The sequence below is a fragment of the Oncorhynchus kisutch genome, linkage group LG19, assembly GCF_002021735.2.
Source record: "Oncorhynchus kisutch isolate 150728-3 linkage group LG19, Okis_V2, whole genome shotgun sequence".
Taxonomy (NCBI): Eukaryota; Metazoa; Chordata; class Actinopteri; order Salmoniformes; family Salmonidae; genus Oncorhynchus; species Oncorhynchus kisutch.
The window spans coordinates 38,906,072-38,927,959 of NC_034192.2; the positions used below are offsets into that span (position 1 = coordinate 38,906,072).

Below are 21,888 nucleotides of genomic sequence, written 5' to 3' on the forward strand. Positions count from 1 at the left end.
AAATACAGAGGTAGCCATTTTCCCAATCGGTCCTACTGAAAAACCAATTGTCCCGGTGGATATATTATCGAATAGATATTTGAAAAACACCTTGAGGATTGATTATAAACAACGTTTGCCATGTTTCTGTCAATATTATGGAGCTAATTTGAGCTATTTCGCCTACAAAAATAATATTTTTTTGATAAAGGAACATTGGCTATCTAACTGGGAGTCTCGTGAGTGAAAACATCCAAAGCTCATCAAAGGTAAATGATTAAATTTGATTGCTTTTCTGATTTTCGTGACCAAGTTACCTGTTGCTAGCTGGACATAATGCTATACTAGGCTATCGATAAACTTACACAAATGCTTGTCTTGCTTTGGCTGTAAAGCATATTTTGAAAATCTGAGATGACAGGGTGATTAACAAAAGGCTAAGCTGTGTCTCAATATATTCCACTTGTGATTTTCATGAATAGGAACATTTTCTAGTAATATTTATGTCCGTTGCGTTATGCTAATTAGTGTCAGTCGATGATTACGCTCCCGGATCCGGGATGGGGTGTCACTAGATTAACGTACTTTGGTGCAAAGTGCAAATCAATCCCAGAACAACATCAAAGGACCTTGTGAAGATGCTGGAGGAAACAGGTACAAAAGTATCTATATCCACAGTAAAACGACTCCTATATTGACTTAACCTGAAAGGCCGCTCAGCAAAGAAGAAACCACTGCTCCAAAACCGCCATAAAAAACAAACTACAAATGTCCTCTGGTCTGATGAAACAAAAATAGAACTGCTTGGAGGAAAAATGGGGAGGCTCACAAGCCGAAGAACACCAAACCGTGAAGCAGGGGTGGCAGCATCATGTTGTGGGGGTGCTTTGCTGCAGGAGGGACTGATGCACTTCAAAAAATAGATGGCATCATGAGGGGGGAAAATTATGTGGATACATTGAAGCAACATCTCAAGACCTCAGTCAGGAAGTTAAAGCTTGGTCGCAAATGGGTCTTCCAAATGGACAATGACCCCAAACATCCTTCCAAAGTTGTGGGAAAATGGCTTAAGGACAACAAAGTCAAGATATTCGAGTGGCCATCACAAAGCCCTGACCTCAATCCTATAGAATATGTGTGGGCAAAACTGAAAAAAGTGTGTGCGAGCAAGGAGGCCTGCAAACCTGACTCAGTTACGCCAGCTCTGTCAGGAGGAATGGGCCAAAATTCACCCAACTTATTGTGGGAAGCTTGTGGAAGGCTACCCGAAACGTTTGACCCAAGTTGAACAATTTAACGGCAATGTACCAAATACTAATTGAGTGTATGTAAACCTCTGATCCACTGGGAATGTGATGAAAGAAATTAAAGCTGAAATAAATCATTCTCTCTACTATTATTCTGACATTTCACATTCTTAAAATAAAGTGGTGATCCTAACTGACCTAAGACAGGGAATTTTTACTAGGATAAAATGTCAGGAATTGTGAAAAACTGAGTTTAAATGTATTTGGCTAAGGTGTATGTAAACTTCCGACTTCAGCTCTAGTCTTGTTGGCATCTCTGTCATTATCACTTGCTTGGAAAACAACTCGTTCCAATTTCAACTTTGGTAACTTCATGTGGCGAATGTTGATAAAGTAGTCACACTGCACTGCTAAATTTACATTGTTAATCATGTGAAGTCATTCTAGACTATGAATGTTGTCCATTTTACTCTATTGAAATAACATTAACTGTATATATGTGGTAACCAGCTAATGTAAATTATTACAAAAAGACAATGCTGCAAACCAATTTTTGCAACAACAAATCCTTCTTGGGCAAATATATCTACTTTATATAGTAGGACAATGCTCCCTTTATGAAGCAGCCTTGTCTCCAGGGGTGGACTGGGACCAGAAATCTAACACACCGGACCATTTTTCCCCCTCAGGCCCCCACACCAGCCATTTTGTTCCCTTGAGGCCCTCATTATTAGCAAGATTATGATTTTGCACACCAAAAAAAATAAAAAGTTAGGCCCACTAAGGAAAAAGAAACACCATCCCATCTGGCATTTGCTGGTATTTATTTTTGCCATCCGCCCCTGTCTGTCTCCCTCTCACCTATAGGGGTATGTCTCCCTTTCTAATTCACATTTTGTTAGAGGGGAGTGCATGCTATGCAATCTTCGACTCCTCTCTCGGTTTCATTTTGATACCCTGCCATGCCAATCTCACACAGCAAAGCGAGAGAGCTGCTGTGAGGTTTATTTGAATTCATCTTCTCTTGTGTTTACACGAGGTCCTTTTTCACTTACTATCATTATCCTTATGAGTGTTATTATTTCAGCATCGGCATTCCCAAGCAGTCTACGTCAACATTGGTCTCGGCAGGACAGAACCTCTCCAGGAGTCCACAGTAATCTACCAGATTTGGGTTGTCACTCTTCGCTTGGTTCATGGCTCCCCACTCTCTCTCTCTCTCTCTCTCTCTCTTCGTGGCCCCTCTCTCTCGATGACGGAGAAGATAAGCATGTTACATACCAGATCACCAGGCTACAAAAAATTGTTCTACTCAATAAGCCAGATGTAAATAATTGTTGAAAGCAATAGAGGGCCCTGCGTCGCTGAGTCCGCTGGATGTTGTGCTTGGCTGCCAGCACTGTGGCTCAGTTTCATTTAGGTCCTCAATGGCCTTTTAAAATGTTTTGTTCAATTCAGCACATGCTTTATTTAAACTCTACTCACAACAGTCTTAGAGTCCTTAGAGTATAAAATACCATACCACCCACATTAATGAGCTGCAATCTGAGCTCAAAAGGTGCCCCCCCCCCCCCCCCCCCACAGGATTGCAGTGAGATTGCTTACCACATGACATGCTCACTTTGTATTGAAAGAGACCTTTAAATAAATATGTTTTATTCTGTTATTGGCTTTTTACATGTATAAAGTGTAAAGTGTGTTATAGTTTTATCAAAAGTGGGAAAATACTGACGTTACATATGTAACAAATGTAAAAGATAAGTCTTCGATCTTACTTTCCCTGAAAGTAAAAACACACTTCAGCATGTGAAAATATCCATAAAACCCCATCTTAAGTCATTTAAGTTAATAAACAGTACAAAAAGTAGAAACCATACATTTAAAAAGAATGCACAAAAATACTGACAACGATGACATCCATGATTTCCCATGAAAACAGAAAAATATACACAAGTTCATAGTCGTACTAGGGTGGGGTTCACGTCATGACGGGATGGATCAGCTATCATCGGCCGAACCTTTTGGCTGGTCAAATAACACTCAGGCTCGGGGGATTGTGACCCAGACTATTCATCACAGAACCTTCCCTTCCCAACCCCGCCAACAGTAACAATAGTATCCTCAGCATCCTTAAATGTCTGTAAGGCAGGGACTTGATTAATCCTAGCTCTTGGAGTGCTTAGCCAGTCATCTGAGAGAACACATACAGCCAGAGAGCGGTTATCGTGCTTGGGTCATAACACTGGCAGGCCTCGATTACCGTGCAAGCAAAGTGGTGTGCTCATTTTTACACGAGGGCTGTATCTGGATGCCTAGAGGTGTAGTAGAATCATACACATATGCTTCCTTTTAAAAATTAGAAATGGGACAAAAAAGACACAGGCTGGGGTTTCTATTGCTATGGCCTTTGGAAATTCTCTTGCGAGTGTTTCAATGCTATCGCTCATCTTATCTTTCACTGGTGAATGTGACAGACGTTTCGCAAAAGAGCGGCATTATTGGTAATACAGACCAGCTACATTTGATGAAGATCAAATTTAGCTTTGCAGTCATCAAATTTAATTCAGACCCAGTCTTTTTGTTCCAACCAGTCAGTGTTAATGTATAATGCATAATGAGACCGCAGAGATGATTGTACAATTAGAGGTCTGGAAAGGACTGGTATACTCTTCCAAGGGGCTAATTCCATTAGAAGTAATATTACAGGTGTCATTTTCTGCTTTACTGCATTGAAGGTTGTCTTATTTCCACAAAGAAATTAACGGAGACAGCTAGCCCAATGTGCTCTGCTTCTTATCTACAGCGTCTTAGTTTCTCTTTTAGAGAACATACCATACTGTACAGGATTGTAATAAATAGTCTCATACATATTGCTCGGCCTCCCCTTCGTTCAGAATGGTCACTGACCCATCCCCACTGTTCATCTCAATGTTCATCTCAATGTTCATCTCTTTCGCGGCTGCGTTCTCCGGCAGCAGGGCCAGGTCCTTGAACACATCTACGTAATGGCCGAAGCCTGGGCCCCAGTTCAACAGGTTGTCCCAGTTGAAGCCCCCGGCTTGCTGGCCCAGTTTATGGGGCAAAGTGTAGTGGTCTGTCATCGGTGCCTGTGCAGCGGGCCCGCCCTCGGTCCGCCGGCTGGAGTAGCGCCTCTGCTTGAGCCGCCCGCCATAGTCCTCATCGTCGGCGTCTGACTCGTTGACCTGCGACAGCTTGGGCACCCTGGAGCTGTAGGCCACGGGCTTCTCCCGGTCGTACTCCATCTCTGAGCAGGTGAAGGAGTCGTGGGAGTCGCTCTCAGATGATGACTCCGGGGCAGGGATGCCATCGGCTGGGTTGCGCACCCGTGACAGGGGCCTCCGGCAGTCCTCTTCAGACGAGGAGCGGCCGTGGTCGGCACTGCAGATGCTGGGGTTGCGGGGCCGCGGCGTGTTGAGCCGCTCCACCTCCTCAATGGACAGCCCCACGGGGGGCCCCGTCTCCAGGGGGATCTGCTCGATGGGCTGCTTGAGCCGGCTGCCTGGCCTGGAGCTGTGGCCCCCCATCGTCTGGGGGCTCTTGCTGCGTCGGCCCAGCCGGTTGCCGTAGTTGAACATGGCTCCCTGCTGGCTCATCTCATTGTGGTGCAAGTCCAGGGGGCTGCCATCCCTGCGGGCCAGGTTAAGCTCTCTGGTGGGGGTGTTGCGGTAGAAGGACGAGGGCTTGGTGAAGGGGGCCGGGCTGTGCCTGGAGAGGGGGTTGGGCGTGGGGCAGGCTGAGTGGCTGAGAGGGGTGGACCTCAGGGCCTGGCTGTACTGGGGCTGGTAGGTGTAGCTGGTGGCCCCCAATGGCAGGGGAGACTGTCTGGCAAAGCCCAGAGGGCTGTGTCTCTGGATGGAGAACTTGGGCGTGTGGCTGCGGAACTGCTTGTAATGCTGGATGATGTCGGCGTCGGACGGGGCGATGCTGCTGGCGTTGTCTATGTCATAGTGTTCCATGTCTGCCTCAGGCATCTGGCAGGGGGCACAGGGGGCGCTGGGGATGGTCTCATTGTTGTGCGGAATGTCTGTCTCATCGTATATCAGGTAGGGGTTTTCCCTCTCGATGATGTCAGGCTTGGGGTTCCCCTCAGGCTGCTTCCTCACCGTCATTTCATCACCGTACGGAGGGATGTTATCTGGGTCGTCAAAGGCCACGTTCTCACTCCCTTTTTTTTTCTTCTTCTTCTTCTTCTCCTTAGGCTGCTTCTCCTCCTTTGGCACTTTGGTCTTGTTGCGGCCCTTGCAGTGGTTGCAGAGGATCAGACTGAGCACCACCAGGGCCAGGGCTGTGGCACAGCTTCCCACAATGGCTGGCACTGCCCAGATGGGCAAGGTAAGCTCCTTGGCTGTGGGGCTCGGGCTGCAGATGAAGCCGCCATTGTTGGCCGTCTTGCAGAGGGTGCCCTGAGGGCATTGAACCCCCAGGCAAGCCACCAGGGTCTCGCAGGTCTTGCCAGTGTAGAACTCAGAGCAGACGCAGGTGTAACTAGAGCGGGGGCCAGGGACGCAGCTCCCTCGGTTCTGGCAAGGGCTGGAGGCGCATTCGCCGGGCGGGAGGCACTGGTAGGTGTACCACTGGTTGACGCACATCAGGCCATCCCAGCAAGGGCTGCTCTCACACAGGTTGGGCCCTCTGCAGCCAATCTTAACGGCTGAGCTGGTCTTGGAGATGGTAACAGCGCTGTGATCTCCACTGAATGGTAGATTCTCCCCATTGTACTTCACATAGGCCAGGCAGCCGTCAAAGCCTGCAGGAAGAATAGGAAGAGGTGTTCAGTAAACAGGAAGTAGTCCTGGACGGTTATTAAGACAACACAGTGGCCTGGAAGATCCTAATTTCCGAATGGCACAAGTTTGATCGCTTTTCAGAATTTGCAATGAGGCTTGGATTGCCTCCTTGTAATTAACAGGAACTGAAAGCTATAATCACAACCGGGGGAATTTTGTCGACTATTGGTTCAGCATCGATTAAAATCTCAATGAAATTTTCTCATGGAAAATACCTCGACAAATCACATTCTCAAATGGGTAAATACTGAGACAAACCAATATGATTATTTACTAAAACATGGAAAGTTGATGCCAGACAATCTATCTTCAGACCTCATATCGCTTCAAGACATCCATGTGGAAGAAATGTTTTGGTGACCAATTCAAACCTTTACTTTCATATTGCCTCACAATGTCCCTCACAGATGTAAACATGTTTATTGAATTTATTACAATATAAATTAAAACTATTTTGTCCTATTCATTATAATCTTACTAGTTGAATGCACACAGCAGCTTCGATACGCATATTGAGCGAGGGTCAGGTCTTATTTGGTGCAGGCGTGGAAACTGGGACCAGATTATCAGTGTGCTAGTCAAGGCAGCCTGCAATAGATCTGCGTGTTCAGAGCGTGTTTATTTTAAAATATATCCTGGACCTTGCTGTGTGAAAGAGGCCAACAAATCATTCAAATTGCTCATTTTTTACCATATTAGTCCAGTCCATAGTATTAAGTCATTTTCTTTCCCCTAAAAGTCAGACATTTACAGCGGTGTATCCCTCCCTCTGGAAGCCCTCCCGTTCACCCTATCCAAACTATTTTCAAGTCAGAGTTGAGGACATTTGATACGTGATTTAGGCCTAACCAAAGCCGAGGTTCCAGAGCAAAGAGATTAAAACATGAAAGCATCAAAGGCGGGGCTCCCCCACCTAATTAAACTAGTTTCACATTAGTTATTGTCTAGAAATGATCCGTCAAAGAGAGCAACATTAACTCTCTTCTACTGTTAATATTTCACAGTCAAATATGTGTCCAATGTCAAAAACACAATTTACACTATCTCCAGTCAGCAGGACTGGAACACCACCTAATATGGTCAACAGAAGACCTTTTATTCAGTGAAAAAGGTATCTACCATTCACATACTACACTGAGTGTACAAAACATGTCTTTCCATGACAGACTGACAAGGTGAAGGCTATGATCCTTATTGATGTCACTTGTTAAATCCACTTCAATCAGTGTATATGAAGGGGAGGAGACAGGTTAAAGAAGGATTTTTAAGCCGTGAGACAATTGAGACATGGATTGTGTATGTGTGCCATTCAGAGGGATAACTTGTAAGACAAAAAATATAAGTGCCTTTGAACTGGGTATGGTATTAAGTGTCAGGCGCACTAGTTTGAGTGTGTCAAGAACTGCAACGCTGCTGAGTTTTTCACACTCAACAGTTTCCCGTGTGTATCAAGAATGGTCCACCACCCAAGACATCCAGCCAACTTGACACAACTGTGGAACGCATTGGAGTCAACATGGGCCAGCATCCCTGTGGAACTCTTTCGACACCTTGTACAGTCCATGCCCCGATGCATTGAGGTTGTTCTGAGGGCAAATGGGGGGGGGGGGGGGGGTTCCAACTAAATTTTCGGAAGGTGTTCCTAATGTTTTGTGCACTCAGTGTATGACAATAACAGCAACTTCACATTTCACCAAATCACCTGATGCAATTTTCTGCTGTGTGGGGCCAGAGGGGACACCACCGAGGGACATGGTCAGGACATTAAGACCCCCAAAGTCCTGGGTGGGGTGCTGGATGAGCTTGAGGAGGGTTCCGTCCACGTGAAGGGAGGTGGCAGAGCCGTTTTTGAAAATCTGCAGGACGTGCCACTGGCCATCTGATAGGACCATCTCCCCCAGGGTCCTCTCCACCTTGCCTCCCACGCCCGCATCAGAGATGTAGTGGACATTGCCATTTTTTAACTGGGGGGAAAGAGACAGAGATGAAGTTAGATGGATGGATGGATGGATAGATACACATGTGGACAGATGGACGGACACAGACGGGCGGACACAGACACACGGACGCAGACAGATGGACGCAGACAGACAGACGGACGCAGACGGGCGGACAGACATACTGTATTGTATATGTTTGTTGAGAAGGAAAGCTCGGAGAAATGGATAAGCATGATGACATGATTATATGCTCAGGCTCTGATAATTCTCAACTCTGGGATGTTGTTGATGTTTCATTTCAGTTGGAGAGTTGTTCTTGTTTTGGAATTTTATTTACAGTATCGTTACTGTAACAGGTAGGAGAGTTGATTGAAAACACATGTTCCTTTACAATAATGACTGTTGCAGTTAGGTTTGCAAAGGCAGGGTGTATTACTGGAAACATTAGAAGTTTACCAGTAAACTACCAGAATTGTGGTGTCTTTCAAGGATTTTACGTAATCTATCAAAAGACATCTAGTGGCCCTTTTGGGTACTTCAGATTATCACAGGTGTCCCCAATAATCTGTGTCCCTCTGTGTGGCCTTATCATGTAAAATATATGAAATAATTAAATAATACAAAATAGAATGACAAAGCTGTAAAACATTATCCTATACATTTTGTCCTATTCTAGGGTCAGTTTGTTATATCTGGAGTACTTCTCCTGTCCTATTCGGTGTCCTGTGTGAATTTAAGTGTGCTCTTTCTAATTCTCTCTTTCTCTCTTTCTTTCTCTCTCTCGGAGGACCTGAGCCCTAGGACCATGCCTCAGGACTACCTGACATGATGACTCCTTGCTGTCCCCAGTCCACCTGGCCGTGCTGCTGCTCCAGTTTCAACTGTTCTGCCTTATTATTATTGGTGGTCATTTATGAACATTTGAACATCTTGGCCATGTTCTGTTATAATCTCCACCCGGCACAGCCAGAAGAGGACTGGCCACCCCACATAGCCTGGTTCCTCTCTAGGTTTTTTTCCTAGGTTTTGGCCTTTCTAGGGAGTTTTTCCTAGCCACCGTGCTTCTACACCTGCATTGCTTGCTGTTTGGGGTTTTAGGCTGGGTTTCTGTACAGCACTTTGAGATATCAGCTGATGTACGAAGGGCTATATAAATACATTTGATTTGATTTGATATATAAACCATCAACTTAGTGAATACCATTGGAATAAGGGTTTTAGCATGAAATGTCCTTTATAAAAATAGTTTTCCTAACTTTTATTCATTTTACTATGTCAATATGTATTTGCAATGTTTTCACATCAAACTGGCGGTAGTTGTGAAACAAGTCAATATTTTGAAATTAATACCATGACTTGATGATTTTTTCATTAAATAGGCTATTTCTTCTGCAACCATATGGTCTATCTACTAGAAACAACATGGACAGACATAGAATAAATGAACACTATATATAAATACATATACATGTTTATTTGAAGTTATTCGAAATTGCGATAGATTTCCATTGATTTGCTGTTAATTACCAAAGTCACTGAAGATTCCGGGTAACTTTGGTGAATGACCAGTCACTTTGCAACCCTCGTTGCAGTGCAGAGGAAAGTGTTGCATGTGCCAAATTCCAGTAAACCGGACTGATATTATTATTCTGATCGTGTTATGTTATGTATGCAGGACCAGTTAATACTTTTACTTTCACTATGCATAAACTATATCCATACGCAATAGAGTTCATTCTTTAAAAGTAATGAACCAATATGACTTTCTCTTACAAAATGAATGTGTGCCAGGCATTGTGTATGGTCATCTCATACATTTCAGGAGGAATTGATTTTAAAGGTTCACGACAAAATCTGGAAAAGTAAAAAATCCCGTGAGCCAAAAAACACAGGAAAAGAGATCTGGAGAACCAATTAAACTTATCTCTTTTACATGATTTATACTCCTGTACAAATTATTCTCATTTTCTAGGGTCACGCAGTACATTCAATATTGTTCTTTGGGCTGTATAGTAGTAGTGGTAGGGGGGATTCTGGGGGGCTGCTCTGCACTGGAAAACAACCAGAGAGACCCTCTGTGTCCTGGAGGAAAGGAAGGCCCTTGGGCAGCTGTCCCGAATCACTCAGAGCCTTGAAGTTTATAGCAGCAGATTGAAGGAGCGTATGGAGCGTATATATATGGGTAATGAGAGGAGGTGATGAAGACAGGTCCCCTTATAGCTTTGACTCAGGGATGGGGAGCTAAGGGAGGACTGTGTGTATGAGTGACATGTTTATGTGTGGATCTCAGGATGACGACCAAGTAACAAATGGAGAAATTGACAAATATACTAACATGCCTGTATGTACGCTCACTTGTGCCTCCGGATGCTTTGGGAACAGCAGACACATTCTAGCATGTCTCTGGCATCGCTCCGTGGAGCCTTCCTTTACCTTGATGGTGGTGTAGTTGCTGCTCTCCTGGACATGGAGCAGGGTGCCACTCTTGCTGCGGGTGCGGAACTTGACCTCAAGGCTGCTGGGACCAGAGAGGTCAGAGGGCAAGCCCATGAGGCTCTGGCGTAGCAGGACGTCCCGTTTGGGGCTCTGGCGCATGGCGTAGTCAAGCCGACCAGTCCCGTCCAGCGAGAGAGCCGTGTCGGCCGTGATGTCTATGAAAGAATGAAAGGCACAAGTCAGGGTAAATCAAAGGAAATGATACAATCTGCATCTGAGTGATGGTCAAATTCACAAGAAGTGTATGACTCAGACTGCAAGCACAGTCAGCCAAAATTCCCCTCCAAAGGGATTCTTACATTTCTCACAGTTTTTGCCAGTGAAGCCTTCCATGCATTTGCACTGCTGCCAGGACCAGTAGTCAATACAGGTGCCCCCATGTCTGCAGGTGTTGGCTGTGCAGGCTCCCTCCAGTCTGGGACATCTACGGACAGACAGACAAGTCAGCCCCCATGGTGGACAGCGGGTCCTCTACAGGACCCGGCAGATGCAACTCCTCCAATACAAAAACCATAAAAGACCCATGGAATTAGCATATTAAAAGATCTGTCCTCGCCACTATTCACAACAAACCAAAAGAAAAAATCTCCATTCTACTATTCCAAAAAAACTGTACGTCTGCTATTTATATCAAAGATGGCTTTTCAGCGGTTCTTGAGGGTTGAGAGCTACAGAGAATGACCAGATATCGTGCTGGGAGAGTTTGGGGGTTAGGGGGTTGAGTAGGATGGAAGGATGTAGGAAAGAAAGAGGTAGGGAGAGAGCTAAACCTGTCAAGGATGCCATGGGATGCCAGGGCCTGACTGGGCTCCAGTGGGCGGCCGTTGACGGCGAACTCCATGATGCAGCCCACAAAGTCGTGTGTGGCGACCTGGCCACGGCGATGAAGGATGGGCTCTATTGACCTGACGCCTCCCACCGAGAGACGGTTGGGCCCAACGTCCAGGATCCTGCGAGGAGGAGAAGGAGAAGCCACTGGGGGTCAGCGCCTCTCACAACAACACGGCCCTACAGGGGTCCAGGCCCTCTGCAAATAAACTGCAGCAGACCCTCCTCATCTGCCAGATCACTCACTCAGACAGTCTCACACACAGTTCTCCCCCTATGGATCCAGACAGCTTTTCACTCTGGGCCTCTCACAATGCTAAACGATACATGTGATGTCCATGTATGTGTTTAAAGACACTATGGTTTACACAAGCCAACGTGGATATGCAAGGGTTCATTGAGAACAGTCGACATGATGGATGGGTCCACAGACTGTTCCATTAGCAGAGACATGAGATATTGTTGTATTGTTGATATTTTCAACTTCCCAGAATGAGAACCAATAGTGACCGATGAGGAAGTTTGTATAAATTGAAAGTGGCCAGAAAGAGCTACTCTGACAGTAAACAGCTTCAAATGGCATTATGTTTTTTTTTCTCTCAAGGAATTATATTTATTTACTACAGTATATCATGGAAATAAAGTGCTATTTGCATCTGGAAATAAATGCTTCCCTTATTTATACCCAAAGTCTCTTCTACCGAATTGAGCCTTTCACTATGTAGTTGACAGCTGGGTGTACATTGCCAGGATGGACTGTGTGGTAAGCTCTATGTGACGTTATGTGTTCTTACCAGTCAGTATGGACAGCCACGTTGCTCACAGCACAGTAGCCTGGCTCCTGATCGTCCCCACACAGGTCGACTGTCAGGGACGCAGCCTGAATGACGAGAGGAGCAGAGACACGGTCACGCACATGTTATTCTGCTTTGAATGTACAGCACACATACAACACAAAACAAATTACCACACACGTTGCACCTTCCTGATGGTTGTACCAGCACAGACAGTAATATCTTACTCAGATGAGCACTCCAGTTTGCAGGAAGACAGACAGACAACAGTAACAACTACATGACTGATTTTGTAAGTTACAATTCATGTTATTTTCGATAGCATACTGTATTTGAAACCATCATTATGAAGACGCAGTAGACCTACATGGAAATCTAAAATTCCCTAAGATATGACCTTCACCGTTAGCCAAGGCTAATAATTGTTCTACTTTCTCTTTAATTCTGTGGTCTCTGAAGCTTGACTGAGGTGAAAAAACGAGGTGGCAGGAGAAATGAAAAGTGTGTGAACGTGTTGAAAAACCATGACAACATGCTCCACATACACCAAGATCTTAGGTAAACACGGAGCGGCCTGCTTGGAGCGTGAACACAAATCATCCAAGAGATGCCAGAGAGCGTGACTCCACCATCCCTTCCTGCGCTAATTGCTAACACAGAAACGTACAATTTACGAGGCAAAAAAACAACAATGGAAAAAAAGATTCATTTGTCTCAGGGCTTTGTCGCTGTTGCTGAAGGGCAAGAGCTACCCTTCGGCGCCAGATGGGCATTTTATTAATGCTTTTCTCTCAGATCAAAGCCCCTGCAGCCAAACCACAGCCTACACACACTGTCAAATGTCTCACATGACTGGCGAAGGGTTTTCTGGAGGAAACACCCTCTGAAAATTGATATAAAATGTGACAAAAGACCAGGAGCATTGTTTCTGTTTGTTTAACTTTCAGGTTACAGGGTAAACACCGCAGATTAGTGATGTCACAACATAAGAGGGCGGAAAAGTGTCACTGGAGAGCATCCTTTTCCAACGACCAACCCTCTCTGCTATTGTCTTCCATTCGCCATGATTATTTACGTGAGAAAGTCAGGTTCAAGACTCGTTGAGGATGAAAACAGAACGTGGATGCTGAAGGGTGCGACTAGTTGTAAATTATTTATGTGAGGCCTAAAACCACTAGGAAATAATTTTGCCTTATTAGGAAATAAGGCAAAAATAGCCTTGAGAAGAACATTACAACAAATGTTGCAGTTAAATTGCAAATGACTGTATTACAAATGTAAGCTGCATTAGTGTTCTTAGTGTCATACTCATAACTATTGCTGTTATAATACAGAGTATAAACAATATAAATGATGCTTGCTGGGGTGCAGCTTTCAGTTGGGTGAACTAGAATATGATTTAAATATAAACAACAGTGTCCTTGACTCTCTCGGTGTGTCCTACATTACTAGGACTATGACTGGTGTCTGGTTATCACATCTGCTCAGAATCCAAAAGTGGAGGAACTGAAAAATGCCCTTCACAGGCATAGCCGCGGGAAGTAGGGGTGCTGCAGCACCCCCTGACATATCGGAGAAAAAATACTCGTCAGCAGAGCAGAAAAATAGATAATACACTCTGTTTTCGTTCTTATAGCTCGGTTAAGAATCTCAACATCGTAATTCCTCAACCTACACATATTCGCAGCGCATCGCATTTCTCACTATACGTTGAGCACCTGTCTATCCTGTCACTCTCTCAAAGCTGACAATTGAATGATTTTGCCAGTTTCCTATGAAATCCCTGTGCATGATGGGAAATTACAAATCTGAAGTCCGGCAGGAGACTTATACAACTTTGGACAGGCTGGTCATTTTTTTAGCCCAACCACTGAACAACTGGCAGAGAAACAACTCGATTTGGAGCAAATAGAAGGAATTTCAGAGTCTGAGGCTATTTTGGAGGCCATATTGTAAATCACAACAAGCAATCAAATATAATTACAACTATGAAAACTATATGCAGAACTACCAGTGTGTGGGCAGTTTAATTATCATCTCACGGTGCAAAAAAAAAAGAATATGAGGCCAAATTTGGACGCTGCTCTCAGCTATAAAAACCCAGGAGGTCATAACTGCTATTGAAACATAAACTTCTATATAGGCCTACATGTGGGGGCTTTAGAATGCTACTCTACATTTGTGCAATTATATGTCCATAAAACCATTGACTTCAAACCAAATATATTTTCCAACTGTTTATGGTGCAAAACAAATAAAATCAGCTTGGTAATAAAGCCATATATAACAAAAATGCCTCTCACCATTCCAGCTCTCCTTGCGATGACTGTGTGGAACTGTCCATCTGAAACTTTTATCATGGTGATTAGTTTATAGGTCCCGCTTCCCAAGTTAAACGAGAAGCGCATCCGTCCCTCAAAGATTTCCAGAGCCAGGAATTCCGCCTTGTCTCCGGTCTGGTTGTCATGGTTGTACATGAGGAGAGCGTTGCTCTTTAGTGTGGCAAACTTGATGTAGATGTAGTTGTTGTTGGGATCCAGGCTCGGAAACTCCATGTAGGACAGCTCCTCAAAGCCGTAGCTGTTGAGTTCACAGTGTTTTCCAAAGACCCCTGAGGAGAGGAATGAAAAAAATGAAACAGGGATGTCATGAATAATTCACCATACTGCATCTACAAAATCAGCACACAGCTGGGAATCTGTTGTCATCCGCTATCATAGGCTAACCATAAGGGTATCATTCTTAGAAGAGAGAAACAGTTACACAACATACAGTATGTGAATAAATGTGACATGGAGACATGCTATCCACAGTGTCATGCTATCCCCAGTCATTTTGCCAATCGAGATAGTTTTCAATCACGTAGCAGTTTCCTCTAAGTTAATACTTACCAAATGGACAATGACAGTTATACCCATCCACTCTGTTCTGGCAGGAGCCACCATTAAAACATGGGTTACACTCACAGTGATTGATGATGGAATCACACGTTTTTCCTGGGTTCACAAAACAACACAAATTAAAATGAACGAGGTGGGAAGACGTGGGGGGGGCAAACACAGGAAGATGTGGGGGAAAACACAGTTCATGTTGTTTTTCTTCCTATGGCACCCTGTCACTGATGCTTAAAACCGCAGAGGGTCTACGCCATAGTTTCCCAAACTCAGTCCTGGTGCCCCCCGCTTGGTACACGTGTTGGTTTTTGCCCTAGCGAAGCTAATTCAAATAATCAAAGCTTGATGAGGGGTTGGCTATTTAAATCAGCTGTGTAGGGCTAGGGCAAAAACCAAGACGTGCACCCAGGGAGGGCCCCAGGACCGAGTTTGGGAAACCCTGATCCTAGGCTATTGTAATCTTATAAGAGTTTCTTTGAAACTTGCATGTGTGAAAAAGTACAAAAATATATAGAGATGTTAGAACTGTAGACTTCTTTGGATCTCTGAAGCCAATGAACTAAAACATGATGAAAATGTGATGAATAACATAAGATAGTACAATAACAGACAGAACAAGGTATGCAAGGGCCGACGCTGACAATGCCCTGCAGCTTTATGTATTTCTAAGCATTTTTAAGACTCCTGTACCATTAGAAAAATTATTTCACCACAACCAGGCATGGAAAATGGGAAGTGTGGAGTTCAACGGGAGGGCATGCAAACGTCTGTAAGTCAAAAGGTGCAGTTCTTCAGGAGGGCCATTTGTCTCGATGAAACGACAAGGTGTGTGGTCTTTTGTTACGGTCATAATAAAAAAAGACAGTAATGACTGGTGCTGAGGCAACATGTCTGCTGGTGATCATTGGAAATGTCTATCAGCCACTACAGCCAGCAGCTGATCAAACAGACATGATTCAAACTACTGTTCTCATTTATGCTTCTCCATGTGCACTCCCTTCATTAAGAGTAATATTATTGTATTTATCACACCATCAAATTCAAGTAGGGAGGGAGTGATTTACACAAAAATAGAGTGGCTAATTATCTATAGTTCACTCAAAAAAAATGTATCTTTAAGGATCTGGAAGGATCAATCTTTAATACATCCTAAACCTCTCAATGTTTGAACAAAAGAAAGATGAGCAGAGACCTAAATATAAAAAATATGCTTAAGTACTGTAGAAAGAAAGGCATGCAGAGGAATATGAGACTATATGAGACTAGTGAACTGTGTACAGTCCACAGTAAGGCCCTTACTGGGGTCAATTTCGCATCATCCTTTTTATTAAAGTAAACATGTCATGCTGATATGCATCAAAGCTGATACCCCCCAACTTGTAATCGTAAAACCAAACAGTTTTGGGTTTTTGGCAGTCAAGCCTGTATGCTAGGGTTACAACACCTCTTGCATTTGTTTGGAGGCAAATATTGTACTTGGACAAAAAAGTGTGAGTCATGTGCAGTGTGTGTATACTTGAGCCTAGCTGAACATCTGTGGTTGTGTTGCTCATAAAATCTAAATGGCTCCTAAGGCGGTGTACGGTACCTGCAAAGCCAGATTTGCAGAGGCAGTTGAATCCACCGGGGTAATTCTGGCACAGCGCTCCGTTCTTGCAGGGGTTGGAGAGGCATTCGTTGACGTCCCTCTCGCAGGCCATGCCTGTGAATCCCTCTGGGCAGGTGCAGGAGAATCCTCCCACCAGGTTGTGGCAGGTCCCGCCGTTATGGCACGGAGACGGCAGGCACTCATCTATATCCATCTCACACAGCGCCCCTGCGTACCCTGGTCTGCAACTGCAGGCGTAGGGCTGATGGGGGTGGTTGGAGACAAGGATCACCGGGACACTATCCTCTGTCTTCATATCTGGCCCCACGCTAAGGCGCCTCTTGCAGCTGCCCCCATTTTGGCATGGGTTACGTGTGCAGGGGTCGTGATCCACTGAGTCTATCTGTACACCACTCTGCCTGTGCAGAACATCTTTAATGCTCTGAAAGAAGGTGGCAACTCCACTGGGGTTGACATACTGTCCGTGGCTTCGCTTTATGGCAGCCATCAGGAATGTTTGGTTGTTGAGTTCAAAGGCGCCATACAGCTGTACTCCAGTGCCAAGCCCTGCCAGCTGTGAGTTTGCGATACGGACAAAGCTTAGGTAGTGATTGGTGAGGAAGGTGGTAACCCCCTGGGTACGGAGGCGAATCAGGATACTATTGTCCACAGTGGCATTGGTGAACCCCACGAAGAAGACCCGGACGTTACTACTGACAGAGCCGTGGACACCATCACTACTTCGGACAGCTAATTCGAATGTTCCGTCTGTTGAGCGGGCCTTTGAGTTGAGGTCACAGGTGCCTGTTGGGATGGTAAAAAGACTGGATGAAGGAGGGGTCAAGGAGCAGTGGAAGCTGTCCTGGATGTCTGGGTCTTGGGGCTTCACAACCCCAAGGGATCCTCCGGGGAACATGTTTCCGAAATAGTGGATGAAGATCTCCACGGAGCGTGGCTCTGATGGGTTATCATTCTGATCGTTTACTTTTACGTGGACTGTTCCAGTTGAGGACATCTGAGGGACACCGGAGTCCTTAATCACCACAGAGAGGTAAAAGTCGCTGATCTGCTCCCTGTCAATCTCTCGATTGGTGGTCAGCACTCCAGTGGGGCTGAGGCTGAAGTAATTACTGGCTGAGCCCGAGATGAGCAGACTGTATGAGAATGGACCTTGATTGGGTGACAGGTCTGGGTCGGTTGAAGTAAGAGTTGCGACATCTGTCCCAGCTCGCTGGTTTTCCATGACTTCTGCACTCACCGTCTTCAGAGTAGGACCGTTATCATTAATGTCCTCCAGATTCACAACCAGGGTGGCACTTCCAGTTGCGGAGGGTGAGCCAGAGTCCACAGCTAGCAGAGTCAGGCTGAACACAGGAGTGGTTTCCCTGTCCAGCTCAGCTGCTACAGACACTTGGCCAGTCTGGGGGTTGATAGTGAAGACATTTTTCTCTAAATCTGAGGCTATGGAGTAGGAGAATCTGCTCCAGCTTGGGACAGAGTCAGAGTCTTGGGCACTAACGAAGGTGACCAGACCGCCAGGGGATAGACCCTCACTGATCTGAACATTATACAGTTCCTGGCTGAAAACAGGAGGATCATTGGCATCCAGGATTGTGATATTCACAAAGACCTCGTCAATATCAGCCCCACGGATGCTTCCCGCATTCTTCGCCAGGACTTTGAGTGAGATCTTTTCCTCTTTCTCACGATCGAGGGGGCCTGTGACGTGGATCTGTCCTGTTTTCCTGTTGATGCCGAAGCCCTTTCTTCTGCTCTTCCCGAAAATTAGGTAGTAAACCACTCCGTCATCCCCTTGGTCACGGTCACTGGCGAACACCTCTCCCACCACTGTGCCTGTTGGAGCTGCTTCAGAGATTTCAAAGTAATACTGCTTCGAGACAAAGCGGGGAACGTATTCATTGGCTCCCTTGAGCTGAATGTTGACATTGGCAAAACTACAGCGCTCCTCGTCTGGAACATTGAAGGCCTTCACTGTTAAGTGGTAGACCTGCTTAGCCTCGTAATCCAGGAAACCCTGGGTGGTGATTACGCCTGTGTTTGGATCAATTACAAAGAGGTCGCTGTCTGACGACTGAATCACGTAAGCCATGACAGCATTGGGCCCTGAATCTCTGTCTGTGGCATTCATTTTCACCACCATTGTGCCACTGGGAACGTTCTCCTGTACCACAGGGAAATACTCATCAGGTTCAAATATAGGTGGGTTGTCGTTCACATCGGTCACATGGATTGTGACCATGACGTAGCTGGTCTTTGCAATCCATCCCCCGTCGTTGGCTGTCACTCTGAGTTCATGCTTTTGCTTTTCCTCAAAGTCCAGATGATTGGCCAGAGATAGGACTCCTGTTTTACTGTTCACGGTAAACAGGCCCTTGTCATTACCTGTGGTGATGTTGTATGTGATACGCCCGTTCATCTCTTTGTCCTTGTCCCTGGCAGAGAGCGTCCTGATGGCTGTCCCCACGGCAAGGCTCTCAGGTATGGTAGCTGTGACTTGGCTTTGGGAGAACTCTGGTGTGTGGTGGTTCTCCTCAGTGACTGCCACTTTCACAGTGGTTCTAGCACTCAGAGGGGGGTTCCCTTTGTCTCTGGCTGTAACATCCATGAGGAACACCTTGTTCATATCTGAGGTGAGTGAGGAGGCGACTGCGACCCATCCACTCTGTTTATCCAGCTTGAACTTGCTAGTGCTATTGCCTCCTGATATTATATAATCCACCTCAGAGTTGAGGCCAAAATCTTTAAGGTCAAGAGCTATGACCCTGATAAGTTTGGTGCCAACTTTGACGCTTTTCGTGACAGGGGTAAAGTAGCTAGAGGATTCAAACTTGGGTGGATTGTCATTACTATCTACTATGTTTACAATGACTGTAGTTTCACTCATCAATGGCTTGGTCGCACGGTCTGAAGCAGTAATGATGAAACTGTGCCGATTTATGTTTATGTTGCTGCCAGTTGAGTTTTGATATTTTAAATGCTGCTTGATAAAGATTTCTCCCGAGCTTGAATTGATCCTGAAATATTCTGACTGGGACCTGATGAAATAGAATATTTTGCCATTGACACCTTCGTCGGGGTCAGTCGCAGACACCTGAGTAACGAGTGACCCCACCTCTGTAAGCTCAGGGTAGTCCAGGTAGTAAGATGGCCGACTGAATCGGGGGGCATTATCATTTACATCCGTTACAAATATTGTGACATCCGTGCTAACTGTCCAGCCAGAGTCATGGGCAGAAACTTTGGCAATGTAATGGCCAGTGTCTTCCCTATTGAGTCGGCTACTGATAGTTATGTCTCCAGTACTTGGATTGATAGTGAACGGTAGACTTTGGTCTGTGATTGAATATTTGCTTATGGCATTAGCACCTGTGTCCTCGTCTGTGGTTGTAACCCTGGTGACAGTGTAACCCACTGGGGCGTTTTCGGGCACTGTGGCACTAAAGATCTTAGAGAACCTGGGAGCGTTATCATTCACATCTAATACATTGATCAGGACTTTCACAGCTGTGCTTTTGGGAGAATTGCCACGGTCGGTGGCCTTCACTTTGAGGGCATATTGAGCTAGTTTTTCCCTGTCAAGAGGCCTGGTCGTTCGGATTTCACCAGTGGCCCGGTTGATGCTGAAGCTGTTCTCCTTGTTGCCGTCGATAATGGCATATTCCAGCTGACCGTTAGGGCCACTGTCCTGATCCACAGCAGACACAATGAGCACCCGCTGAGGGGACAGGTTCTCCAGTATATCTGCATGGAATGGTTCCCTGTCAAATACAGGGTGGTTGTCATTTACGTCCAGCACTGTGATCTCCACTTTCTCATAGGAGGAATGGGGGGGGAATCCTTGGTCCCTGGCCTCAACCCAGAGCACATATTTCTGAATGTGTTCAAAGTCCAGTGAATGTTTGATTGACAGCTCTCCAGTCAACTGGTCAATGTGAAAGGCATTATCCAGGTTTCCACTGGCGATGTAGTATGATAGGGCCCCACCACGTGTAGAGGCCCCGGTCACAATGGTAACGATTGTGTTTGTGGGTTGGCTCTCTGGGAATGTGAAAGTAGTATCCTTCAGCTTGATGACAGGGAAGTCTCCCCCAGTCACAAACCGGACGGTCACAGTGGTCGAGTCTGTTTTGGGATTGGTTCCTCCGTCTTTCACTCGGACAGTGAGGGTAACCTCCGAGCTGCCTGTCAACCTCTCATTGGCTGTTATGGCTCCTCTTACGGGGTCAATCTTGAACTTCTCGGAGTTGCGGCCAGTTAGAGAGTAGTGGAGCTGAGCATTGAGTCCAGCGTCCTCATCTGTCACCGTCACAGCGAATACCAGGTTGCCTGAAAATGAGAATGAGTGAATGAAATGAGACAAAATACCTCATTATAACTACTATAAGTACAACAGATATTCACTTCATCATCAATATTTTTCACAAAAGTAATAATTTCATAGGGGTTCATATACAGTACACTTTAATTATATAATCATATATTGTACTGTGTAAGCATGATATAATTCGATATAGAAGAACATTAATATTTGACATTAAGATGAATTGGTCAAATCTGAACCCACCTGCTGTGGTGAAGGCAGGGATGTGTGTGACGTAGGGGTGGTGGTGGAAGCGGGGAGGGTTGTCGTTGATGTCAGCCACCACCACTGACACAGTGGCGGAGCTGGACATGCCCAGGGGCTGCCCCCCGTCTGTGGCCACAACTAGGAGCTGGTAGTTGGCTCTGGCCTCCCGGTCCAGTAAGGAGCTGGTGATGATCTGGCCTGTACCTGGGTTGATGGAAAACTGACCGTTGCCTCCAGTCAAGCTGTAACTGTAGGGACACACAGAAGAGGACATGCGGAGGACACATTTAACAGAGAAACACAGATCTAATGTAACTTCCTTGCTGTTTCTTTGGTTTGAAGAAAGCACCATCTATCAAAGCATTACCCAATTCTTAAGGTATCCATCTTAATATTCTATCCAAGTTGGTACTTCCATTTTCTCCTGTATTTTTTCATTCTCACAGAGGCTTCTAATTCAAGCTGCTCTCTGCTGAAGTTCAGGGTTGGAGACACCCCGGAATTATTTGTGACCAAAGAGCCATACTTTTTTGGTTTCCAAAAGAGGATAGTGTTTCACTCAACTTTTCAGAAGTTTCCAGTAAGTCGCAGACACAAACATATACTGACATCTACATGTACACAAGAGCACATATTTTGAAAAGGCTTCCTAGAAAAGCATTTCCCCTGAAACTGGTGACAAATTATGGAATAAAGTGTGAACACAGGCAGAACACAGACTTATTC

At 45.4% G+C, this 21,888-nt stretch overlaps 1 protein-coding gene across 1 annotated transcript in view; it reads right to left on the minus strand.

The window, feature by feature from the left end:
* Positions 1–2,861: 2,861 nt before the first annotated feature.
* The window catches only part of fat4 (FAT atypical cadherin 4), a 104,527-nt gene continuing 85,500 nt past the window's right edge, over positions 2,862–21,888 (minus strand). The window contains exons 8-17 of the mRNA XM_020509301.2: positions 21,160–21,410; positions 16,575–20,921; positions 14,984–15,088; positions 14,396–14,703; positions 12,093–12,178; positions 11,241–11,420; positions 10,770–10,894; positions 10,408–10,625; positions 7,737–7,998; positions 2,862–5,994 (exon numbers count right to left, since the gene is read on the minus strand). Coding sequence (XP_020364890.1) covers positions 4,088–5,994; positions 7,737–7,998; positions 10,408–10,625; positions 10,770–10,894; positions 11,241–11,420; positions 12,093–12,178; positions 14,396–14,703; positions 14,984–15,088; positions 16,575–20,921; positions 21,160–21,410 — 7,789 coding nt within the window. The 3' untranslated portion in view covers positions 2,862–4,087. The remainder of the gene's footprint in view (positions 5,995–7,736; positions 7,999–10,407; positions 10,626–10,769; positions 10,895–11,240; positions 11,421–12,092; positions 12,179–14,395; positions 14,704–14,983; positions 15,089–16,574; positions 20,922–21,159; positions 21,411–21,888) is intronic.